General features: G+C 44.8%; 1 protein-coding gene across 1 annotated transcript in view; it reads right to left on the bottom strand.

The window, feature by feature from the left end:
- Positions 1–767, bottom strand: part of LOC106724572 (importin subunit alpha-1-like) — a gene marked incomplete at its 3' end in the record, with an annotated part of 14572 nt that extends 13805 nt beyond the window's left edge. The window contains exon 1 of the mRNA XM_014532452.1: positions 6–767. Within this exon, the coding sequence (XP_014387938.1) occupies positions 6–752 (747 nt within the window). The remainder of the gene's footprint in view (positions 1–5) is intronic.
- Between the last annotated feature and the right edge of the window lie 11182 nt (positions 768–11949).

Raw genomic sequence — 11949 nt, 5'->3', positions numbered from 1 at the left:
TCTGCTAATACTTCTGGATCATCATGATGCAGGAGACGAACTAAAGTAGGAAGAATCTGCTCAACAGCATCTAATGGGGGTACAGGATTCTTGTTGCGACAAAGGTTTGAAAGTGTCCAGGTCAGATTACGTAAGTAACCACATGCTAAAGATGACATATCAGGAACTGCAAGAAGAGCCAACAGTGGGCCAACAGCACCATACTTGATAACCAAGTCTCGGAAAACTGAACCATCACCTGCAATATTTCCTAGAGCCCATACGGCTTGTTCACGGATGTGAGCGTGGGGAGATGCCAACAGAGAAATGAATGCTGGAATCGCACCTCCATCTACTACAGCCTTGGTCTGTTCCGAAGTGCCGGAAGCAATGTTAGTGAGGGCCCAAGCAGATTCATACTGGATGGTACTACAATCAGTTCTGCCCAAGAAGTGCACAAATTTTGGGATCAAACCGGCCTGGATTATGTTGTCTATGGGAGGCTGTTTTTCCCTAGAAAGCAGTTCTCTTGCAGCCTGAGTAGCTTGGAGCTGGCTTCCCAAATTGTTGCTATTTATGCCTTTGACAATGTCCTCAACAGACCAATTTACAGTGCCCTGGTTGTTGTGGTTTTCCTGCACTGGAGATGTAGCATCATCGGGAAAGGAGCTCACATTTCTCCTTTTCAGCATCTGGTCATCCTTCTTAGCTTTCCTCAGCTCCACATTAACTTCTATTCGGCGCCGCCTCATTTCCTTGGAAAAAGAGAACATGTCATTTCACCCATCATTTCGGGTTTTGTTGCAAAATGAGGGCTTTCTTATTATTTCCAAATTCCCTCAGAGTTTTGATCCCATCCCAATTATCTTCCCATTTTAAAAATACCATGTGATGGGGGGGGATGAGGGGACAATGGGGGGATAAAGACACATTTGTAATACCTTAATAAAAAATAAAAAAATAAAAATCAAGTGAATAAATAATCTGATAAACAGAAGAAATGTGAATATAATAGAATAAGGGGCATAGAAAGGGAGTGCACTGACTATTCTCAGGGAGGAAAGGGGTGTGGGGGGTGCGGGAAGAGACTGGAAAAAAATCGTACACCTATGGATGAGAAAATTGGGGGGGGTAAGGACAGAGGGTGGGGTGCGAAACGGATGGAGGGGAGCTATTGAGGAAAAACAGGAACTGTAATAATCTGAATAAAGATTTAATTTAAAAAAAAACCTTTAAATAGCTGTGTTCTGGCCATCACTGCACACCCCAAATATACCTGGCAACTCGCAGTCCTCTCAGATCTATACCATTCTCAAAGACACCTTCATCTGCTGGCTTGTCCAATCAAAGCAAGAAAAATCCAGTTATTAATGTAACTTGGAAGATATGTGGTACTTACCCTGATATATGACAATCGCTGAGCAATCCTGTAGCTCAACTTAAGATTTGTCTAACATACCAAACTGGAGATTCAATATGGTTGCTAGTACCTAAGGCGTCCCTGGAATTTCTTACTGACTCCCAGTAAAAAAGTCATGGTAACAATGAGTGTGAGGACACATCACCACCTTTCTGAATATGATATATGTCCGTTTAACCACCATGAACTTCACAGTCATCTCTTCGTCAGAAGACCCTGAAATACACTCAAGATACATGTGAAAACACAGAACTTTGTGTAGCGGGACACCCCTGATAAGGTGGGAAGCTTCCTTCTGTAAGACACCATCAACCCTGCCTGAATACTTTGCGGAACTCCAAGGTCCGAACCATGGTCAGATATGACATTTCACCACGGGACACCTGCAACCTTTCCATGGCTAGTGCTGTCGTTCAGCCTATTATGTTAAGGACCTATATACAGCAATCCCTCATCCCTCACAGAGACAAAGAGACATGATCTCTAAAATATCACATGAACAACCTGCAGTGTGCTAGACTGCTGAGGTCCATCATTTCCTACTGAATACCTGCAAAGAAGAGTGGGTCATCTCGATATTTTAGGGAAAACATCAGCGCTCACCTAGCGATCTACAGATCAGAGGGCTCATGCTGTGGTTGAAGCCCACATCACCACTTACCTGCATAACTGCCACAGCCTTCATTTCGGGGCAAACCTTTCCCCACCAGGACACAGGTAAGCAACCTCGTCCACTAAAAGAAAATTCAACTCTACCTGGATACCTGTAGTTACCCAGAGTTGACATCACTGTCACAAACACGTCACTCTGAGTTGGATACTGGTGAAAAGCCTATGATCAGTACTGTGGGTTGGCAACCAGGATAAGTAAAAGTGTGCCTGCAATCCTGGAACATTCACAGTCGGAAATGTAAACCTTCTCTAACATACTAAATATTAAACTCCTAATTAAGAGGATTGGCAATGAATTCATCATTTCTTACCTTAATCTCTGCAATGGAATCATGGCGACAACCAGTGTAAGCAAATGGCATTACTTACCTAGACATGTGGGCATGACATGGTCTGTGCTGCGCTTTTGAAGGGGGAGGAGGGCGACATGGCTGCTACTGTGGGCAGCCATTACCTCAGTAGCAGCTATGTCGCCAACCGCCTACAAACTAGTTCACACAAGTGTTAAGAGCATCCTCTTCACTTAACCTCAACTTGAGTGTCAGATGATTTGCACAGCGGCAAGACCCACCTGACCACCTACCTGGTATAGAGGCTGATTCCCATAACGACCATTGTTAGCTCACTGAGTTCTCCTCACAAGAATCTGAAGAAACACATGTGACAAATGTATTTAGGACCACAGCTTGTTTTACGACCACACCTGCCAACAATGCTTTTCACTTCCACTGTGATGAAAAATACCAACTCAACCTTGATAACTCTATTAAATCAGGTCAAACTCTTCCTCAGCAGACACCATCATCTCTCATGGCTATCCCTCAAAAAATCCCATGGCAACGCCAGGGTACTCACCCGATATCATCCAGCCAGGACACTCAACATTGAACATGACTTATGTCTGAAAGAGAAAAGGTATAATTCCATGATAATTACCTGACCGCCTGCAACAAAGCAATAAACCAGGAAGTGTTAGAAACACAGTAATCTTTTCCTTAGGAACAAAAAGATCGGCTGGTCTGTGCTGCGGTGTAGGCCCACTTCATCCCTGACCCCAATACCTATTGGGTGCCTGCATAACGACTATGGTTAGGCTTCCCGGGGATAGACTCTCCGTGACCTGAAAGACACACTATGGAGTATGGGTGGCATACAGGTCTTAGGCTACCTAGACAACTGTACATTTCCTTGGTCAAAGGCTTTTGGGTGGAGACTCATGACCATTATTTGGATCTTGTAGATGTCGATGACACCTTCTTCTAACCAAGAGATACCTGCAAACATTCCACAGTCATTAATGTGGAGACGGATCATGGGAGAAATGACCAGGAAGTCTACCTATCAATCTATCAGTGTGGGGGCATAAAGGCAATCTCTGTTTAGGTAGACAAACATAGCCCATGCTCACTAGAATTGCTTGGGTAAAATGGAGACTGAACTGCCTACAGGCGCAAAAAACACTCACTATGGAGTCCCAAAAACATCATTATTCACATCCATCATGCGCTCTGAGTGACTGTCATAGAATCTCATACCTGAGTACTAGGAAGGACTTCATGGGTCAGCTACAAAACAATAACATGGTCTTAACGAAACCATTCACACTTATGCAGACATCTTAAGATCAGATGGTCTATAGGATGCATAAGGCACATATTTTCACTTACTCGGAAATCAGGCACCGTCTGGGCAATAGTCATCATGAAGTTCTCCAGTATCTAGACCGCAACCTGGAAAACACAGGATGCCATAGTGTTCAGATTCAGAATAGACACTGCAAATGGCCATGTTTGGGCCACCACTGCACACCCCAACTCTACCTGGCATCTCGCAGTCCTCTCAGATCTATGCCATTGCCAAAGACATGTTCATCTGCTGGCTGGTCCCCTCAGAGAAAGAAAAGTCCAGTGATTAATGTGGCTTGGGAGATCTGTGGTACTTACACTAGTATCTTGCAATCGCTAAGCAATCCTGTAGTTCAACTTAAGTTTTGTCTAACATACCAAAGTGGAGATTCAATATGATTGCAAATACCTGCAGTGTCCCTAGAATTTCTTACCCGACTCTTGGTAAACGAGTCATGGTAACAATGAGGGTGAGGATACATTACCACTTTTCCGCATATGAGAAATGTCCCCCATTAACCACCATTTATTTTGTCATCTTTTCCTCACAAGTCCCTGAATAACACACAAGATAGGTGTGAAAACACAGAACTTTGTGGAGCAGGACATCCGCAACCTTTCCATGGTTAGTGCTGTGGGTAGGCTTATTATGATCAGGACCTGCATAGAGCATTCCCTCATCCCTCGCAGGGATGAACAAAAATGTCTCTAAAATACCACATGAACCTGGAGCTTGCTAGGTTGCAGAGGACAATCATTTCCTACCTGAATACCTGCAAAGAAGAGAGGGTCACCTCAATTTTGTTGGGAAAAACATCAGCGCTCACTTAGCGATGTGCAGATCAGAGGGCTCATGTTGTGGTGAAGCCCACATCACGACCAACCTGCATAACAGCCACGTCCTTCTTCCTGGGCAATGTTACTGTCATTGTGTTTTCCTCACAGGAACCTGAATGTCATGAAAAGTCTGTAAACGACAAACTTTCCCCACCAGGAAACCCGTAATCAACCTCGTCCACTATGAGACATATAACTCCACCTGGATAGGTGTAGTCATCCAGAGTCAACAATATTCTCACTAATGTGTCACTTTGGGCTTGGACACCTGGAAAATGCCTATGATCAATACTGTGGGTTGGAAACCGGGGTAAGTACCACTGTGCCTGAATTCCTGGAACATGTACAGTAGGATACGTAAACCTTCTCTAGAATAGATAATTTTAAACTCCTACTTAAGAGGATTGGCAAGGATACCATCATTTCTTACCTGAATCCCTGCAATGGAATCATGGCAACAACAAGTGTAAGCACATGGCATTACTTACCTAGACATGTGGGCATCACACGGACAGTGCTGTGCTTTTATAGGGGGCGGGAGGTGGCATGGGTGGTACTGTGAGCAGCCATTACCTCAGTACGACACATATCCGCCAACCTCCTCCTACAAACATGTTAGTTAACACAAGTGTTGAGAGCATCCTCTTCACTTAACCTCAGCTTGAGTATCAGATGATGTGCACAGCGGCAGGACCCACTTGACCACCTACCAGGTTTACTGTCAGGTTCCCATAACGACCATTGTTAGCTCACCGAGTTCTCCTCACAAGAACCTGAAGAAACACGTGACAAAAGTATTTAGGATAACAACTTGTCTTATGACCACACCTGCCAACAATGCTTTTGACTTCCAATAAGATGAAACACACCAACCCAACCTTGATAACTCTATTAAATCAGGTCAACGTCTTCCCCAGCAGACACCATCATCTCTCATGGGTATCCCTCAAAAATTCCTATGGGAACGCCTGGGTACTCACCCAATATCATCCAGCCAGGACACTCAGCATTGAACATGACTTATGTCTGAAAGAGAAAAGGTAAAACACATGGTTATTTCCTGACCACCTGCAACAATGCCATGGAACCAGAAAGTGTTAGGTACACGTGTTAGGTACACAGTCATCGCTGCCTTAGTAACATAAAGCTCAGCTGGTCTGGGCTGCAGTGTATGCCCACATCATTCCAGATCCCAATACCTACTGGATGCCTGCATAACTACTGTGGAGAGGCTTCAGGGGAGGGGCTCACCGTGACCTGAAAGACACTGTGGACAATGGGTTGCATTCACGTCTAGTCTAGGCTACCTAGGCAACTGCACATTGCCTGGGTCAGTGGTCAGCAAACTCTTTAGTACACAGAGCGAAATACCAACAGTACTTCTTCAGAATAGACTATCCCAGGACAAAAACCGATTACTGCACATGGGCCACAAAGTTTGAATTGCACTGTACGCACGCCCGCAAGTGGTATTTTATGGAAGAGCCACACTTTAAGGCCAAAGAGCCGCATGTGGATTGCAAGCCGCAGTTTCCCGAACATGGGCCTTGGTCAACGGCTTTGGTTGGAGACTCATAACCATTACCTTGATCTTGTAGATGTCGATGACACCTTCTTCTCACCAAGAAATACCTACAAACATTCAACGGTCATTAATGTAGAGGCGGATCATGGGAGAAATGACCTGGAAGTCTACCTATCAATCTATCAGTATGGGGGCATAAAGGCAATCTCTGAGCAGGGAGACGGCAACAGCCCATGCTCACTAGTATTGCATCAGTCAAATGCACTCTGAACTGCCTACAGCATGAAAAGCACACACTATGGAGTCCAAAAAACATCATTATTCACATCGTTCATGCTCTCATGAGTGACTGTCACAGAATCTCATAATTGAGTATTAGAAAGGACTTCATGGGTCAGCTACAAAACAGTAACATGGCCTTTGCGAAACCATGCACATTTACCCAGACATCTGAAGGTCAGATGGTCTGTAGGTTTCATAAAGCACATGTCAGCACTTACTCAGATTCTGGCATCATCCGAGCAATGGTGATCATGAAGTTCACCATGGTATCTAGACCGCAACCTGGAAAACACAGGATGTCACAGGGGTCTAGACTCACACCTACTAAAAATAGAAACTGTAAATAGCTGTGTTCTGGCCATCACTGCACACCCCAACTCTACCTGGCATCTCGCAGTCATCTCAACTCTATACCATTGCCAAGGACACCTCCATCTGCTGGCTGGTCCCCTCAGAGACAGAAAAATCCAGTGATTAATGTGACTTGGGAGATCCTTGGTACTTACACTGATATCTTCCAATCGCATAGCAATCTTGTATTGAACTTAAGTTTTGTCTAACCAACCAAACTGGAGATTCAATATGGTTGCTAGTGCCTGTAGGGTCACTAGAATTTCTTCCGATTCCCACTAAACAAGCCATGGTAACAATGAGTGTGAGGACACATCACCACCTTTCCGCATATGATAAATGTCACGTTAACTGCCATGAACTTCGCGGTCATCTCTTCTTCAGAAGACCCTGAAAAAAACACGATACATGTGAAAACACAGAACTTTGTGTAGTGAGACACCCCAGATTAGTTGCGACACTTCCTTCTGTAAGACACCATCAACCCTGCCTGATATCTTTGCAGAACTCCAAGATCCAGACCATGTTCAGATATGACAACTATTCACCACGGGACACAGGCAACCTTTCCATGGTTAGTGCTGTGGTTCGGCCTATAATGATCAGGACCTACAGACAGCAATCCCTCATCCCTCCCAGAGATAAAGAGATATCATCTCTAAAATATCACAGGATCAACCTGCAGCTTGCTAGATTGCTGAGGACCATCATTTACTACTGAATACCTGCAAAGAAGAGTGGGTCACCTCGATATTTTTGGAAAAACATCAGCGCTCACCTAGCAATCTGCAGATCAGAGGGCTCATGCTGTGGTTGAAGCCCACATCACCGCTTACCTGCATAACAGCCATTTCCTTCATTCCAGGGCAAACCTTTCCCCAAAAGGACACAGGTAAGCAACCTCGTCCACTAAGAGAAAATTCAACTCTACCTGGATATGTGTAGTTACCCAGAGTTGACATCACTGTCAAACGCGTCACTCTGGGTTAGATACATGTGAAATCCGATGATCAGTACTGCAGGTTGTCAACCAAGCTAAGTACCAGTGTGCCTGAATTCCTGGAACATGCACAGTCGGAAACTTCAACATTCTCTAACATAGTGAATATTAAACTCCTACTTAAGCATATTGGCAAGGAATGGGTCATTTCTTACCTGAATCCCTGCAATGAAATCATGATGACAATAAGATTAAGCAAATGGCATTACTTACCTAGACATGTGGGCATCACATGCTCTGTGCTGCACTTTTGTAGGGGGAGGAGGGCGCCATGGCTGGTACTGTGGGCAGCTATTATCTCAGTACCACACATGGCACCAACCTCCCCCTGCAAACACGGTAGATAACACAAGTGTTAAGAGCATCCTCTTCACTTAACCTCACCTTGAGCATCAGATGATTTGCACAGCGCCAAGACCCATTTGATCACCTACCAGGTTTAGAGGCAGGTTCCCAGAACGACCATACTTAGCTCACCGAGTTCTCCTAGAATCTGGAGAAACATATGTGACAAAAGTGTTTAGGCTCCATGGCATCTAGTCCGCAACCTGGAAAACACAGGATGCCCTATGTGTCCAGAGTCACACCTTCTAAAAATAAAAATGCAAATAGCCTTGTTCTGGGCCAGCACTGCACATCCCATGTATACCTGTCATCTCGCAGTCCTCTCAGATCTAAGTCATTGCCGGAGACACCTTCATCTGCTGGCTGGTCTCTTCAGAGAAAGAAAAGTGCAGTGATTAATGTGACTTGGGAGATCCGTGGGAGTGACACTGATATCTTCCAATCGCTCACCAATCCTGTAGTTCAACTGAAGTTTTGTCTAACATACCAACCTGGAGAGTCAATATGGTTGCTAGAGCCGGTAGATTCCCAAGAATTTCTTTTTTTTAAAATTTATTTTTTTTATTGCTAAAAGTATTACAAAGGGTATTACATATGTGTCCTTTCTCCCCCCACCCCCCTGCCCTTGACAATCCCCAAAAAAATATTATAAGTATTACAAAGGGTATTACATATGTGTCCTTCCCCTTCCCCCCGCCCTTGACAATCCCCTGCCCTCCCTTACCCCCCAGTGTCTTATGTCCATTGGTTATGCTTATATGCATGCATACAAGTCCTTCGGTTGATCTCTTACTCCCCTCCCTTCTGCCCCCCAACCCTCTCTGGCCTTCCCGCTGCAGTTTGACAATCAGTTTGAGGCAGCTCTGCCTCTGTATCTATTATTGTTCAAAAGTTTGTAATGGTCTTTATTATCCATGTATGAGTGAGATCATGTGGTATTTTTCCTTCATTGACTGGCTTATTTCACTTAGCATAATGCTTTCCAGTTCCATCCATGCTGTTGCAAATGGTAAGAGTTCCTTCTTTTTTACAGCAGCATAGTATTCCATCGTGTAGATGGTACCACAGTTTTTAATGAATTCATCTACTGATGGGCACTTAGGCTGTTTCCAGATCTTAGCTATGGTGAATTGTGCTGCTATGAACATATGGGTGCACATATCCTTTCTGATTGGTGTTTCTGGTTTCTTCCCAAGAATTTCTTACATGACTCCCGGTAAACAAGTCATGGTAACAATGAGTGTGAGGACACATCACCACTTATCCGCATATGAGAAATGTCCCCGTTACCTGCAATGAACTTCATCGTCATCTTATCTTCACAAGACCCTGAAAAACACACAAGATACGTGTGAAAACAAAGAAGTTTGTGTAGCAGGACACCCCTGATAAGCTGCGACACTTCCTTCTCTAAGACACCATCAACCCTGCCTGAATGCTTTGCGGAAGTCCAAGGTTCTGACCATGGTTAGATATGACATTACACCACGAGACAGAGGCAACCTTCCCATGGTTAGTACTGTGATTCGGCCTATTATGATCAGAACCTGCATGCAGCAATCCCTAATCCCTTTCAGGAACAAAGAAAAATGTTCTCTAAAGTATCATGTGAAAAACCTGCAGCTTGCTAGACTTCTGAGGACTATCATTTCCTACCTGAATACCTGCAAAGAAGAGAGAGTCACCTCGATTTTTATGGAAAAAGCATCAACACTCACCTAGCAACCTGCATATCAGAGGGCTCATGCTGTGGTTGAAGCCCACATCACCATTACCTGAATAATAACCAAGTCCTTTGTTCCACAGCAAAGTAAAAGTCATGGTCATTTTGTCACAGGAACCTGAAAGTCATGAAACGTCTGTAAATGACATATGATCCCCCACCAGGACACCCATAAGCGACCTCGTCCACTATGAGACACATCAACTCTACATGGATAAGTGTAGTCACTAAGAGTTGACAACACTGTCACGAACGCGTCACATCGGGATTGGACACCTGAGAAAAGCCTATGATCAGTACTGCAGGTTGGCAAGCCAGGATAAGTACCAGTGTGCCTGCAATCCTCAAACGTGCTCAGTAGGATACGTGATCCTTCTCTGAAATAGAAAATTTGAAACTCAAATTTAAAAGGATTGGCAAGGATACCATCATTTCTTACCTAAATCCTTGCAAGGGAATCATGGCGACAACGAGTGCTAGTACATGGCATCACTTACCTGGACATGTGAGCATCACATGGTCTGCGCTGGGCTTTTGTAGGGGGAGGTTAGAGGACTGTCTGGTACTGTGAGCTCTAGTTACCTCAGTACCAGAGAGTCATCTATCCTCCCCCTACAAACATGGTAGTTAACACAAGTGTTAAGAGTCTCCTCTTCACTTAACCTCACCTTGAGTATCAAATGATTTGCACAGCGGTAGGACCCCCTTGAACACTTACCAAATTTAGACGTAGGTTCCATAGTGATCATAGCTAGTTCACCCAGTTCAATGGCTAAGGCTGGAGACTCCTGACCATTACCTGGATATTTGTAGATGTCGATGACACTTTCTAATCATCAAGAGATATCCGCAAACATTCCATGGTCATTAATGTGGATACAAACCATGGAAGAAGTTACCTGGAAGTCTACCTATCTATTGCTATCTATATAATAAAAGCCTTAGGAACCCATAGGGCACAATGTCCGGAAACACTGTTCGCTATGATGTGCACTGACCTCCATGGAGCAGGCACCCAACGCAGGAGCTGCCCTGTGGTGGTCAGTGCGCTTGCACAAGGAGCGTGCCACACAGTCAGAACCTGGGCTCATGACTGGCAAGCACAGTGGTGGTGGTGGGAGCCTCGCCTGCCTACATGGCAGCCCTAAGCAGCAGTGAGAAGAATGGTGTGTAGCAGCGGGCAGGCAGGTGGTAACAAGTGTGGAATCCCAGACGGCGAGAGGGGATGTCTGACTCTGGGCCTACGATGGCAGTTAGACATCCCCTGATGGGTCCCAACATGCAAGAGGGTGCAAGATGGTATATGGAACCTCTGACTCCCAGTGCACAAAATTTAATGCACTAGGCCTCTTGCAGGGACATATAAGGAAATGTCTGAGTCAAATAGATTCCAAACCTTACCCACCAGGAAACTGGTAAGCAACCTCGTCCACTATGAGAAACATCAAGTCTACCTGGATATGTGTAGTTACCCAGAGTCAACATCACTGTGACAATGTTGTCACTTATGGATTGAAAACCTGTGAATAGCCTATGATCACTCGTGCGGGTTGGCAAGCCAGGATAAGTATCACTGTGCCTGAATTCCAAGGACATGCACAGGATGAAACATAACCCTACTCTAAAATAGAAAAGTTTAAACTCCTACTTAAGACAATTGGCAAGAAACCCATCATTTCTTACCTGAATCCCTGCAATGGAATCATGGCGATAAGGAGTGCTAGCACAGGGCATCACTTACCTAGACATGTGGGCATCACATGGTCTGCGCTGAGCTTTTGTAGGGGGAGGGCAGCGGCATGGCTGGTATTATGGGCAGCCATTACCGCAGTAACACACATGATGCCAACCTCACCCTGCAAACATGGTAGTTAACACAAGTATTAAGAGCATCCTCGTCACTTAACCTCACCTTGAGTATCAGATGATTTGCACAGCAGCAAGATCCATTTGACCACCTACCAGGTTTAGAGGCAGGTTTCCAGAACGACCATACTTAGCTCACCGAGTTTTCCTAGAATCTGGAGAAACATATGTGACAAAAGTGTTTATGCACCAAGGCATCTAGACCACAACCTGGAAAACACAGGATGCCCTATGTGTCCAGAGTCACACCTTCTAAAAATAAAAAATGCCAATAGCCTTGTTCTGGGCCAGCACTGCGCACCGCAGGTATACCTGTCATCTCGC

This window comes from Myotis brandtii, unplaced genomic scaffold (genome assembly GCF_000412655.1).
Source record: "Myotis brandtii unplaced genomic scaffold, ASM41265v1 scaffold8950, whole genome shotgun sequence".
NCBI classification, from domain to species: domain Eukaryota; kingdom Metazoa; phylum Chordata; class Mammalia; order Chiroptera; family Vespertilionidae; genus Myotis; species Myotis brandtii.
This window is presented reverse-complemented; position numbering and strand designations above follow the sequence as displayed.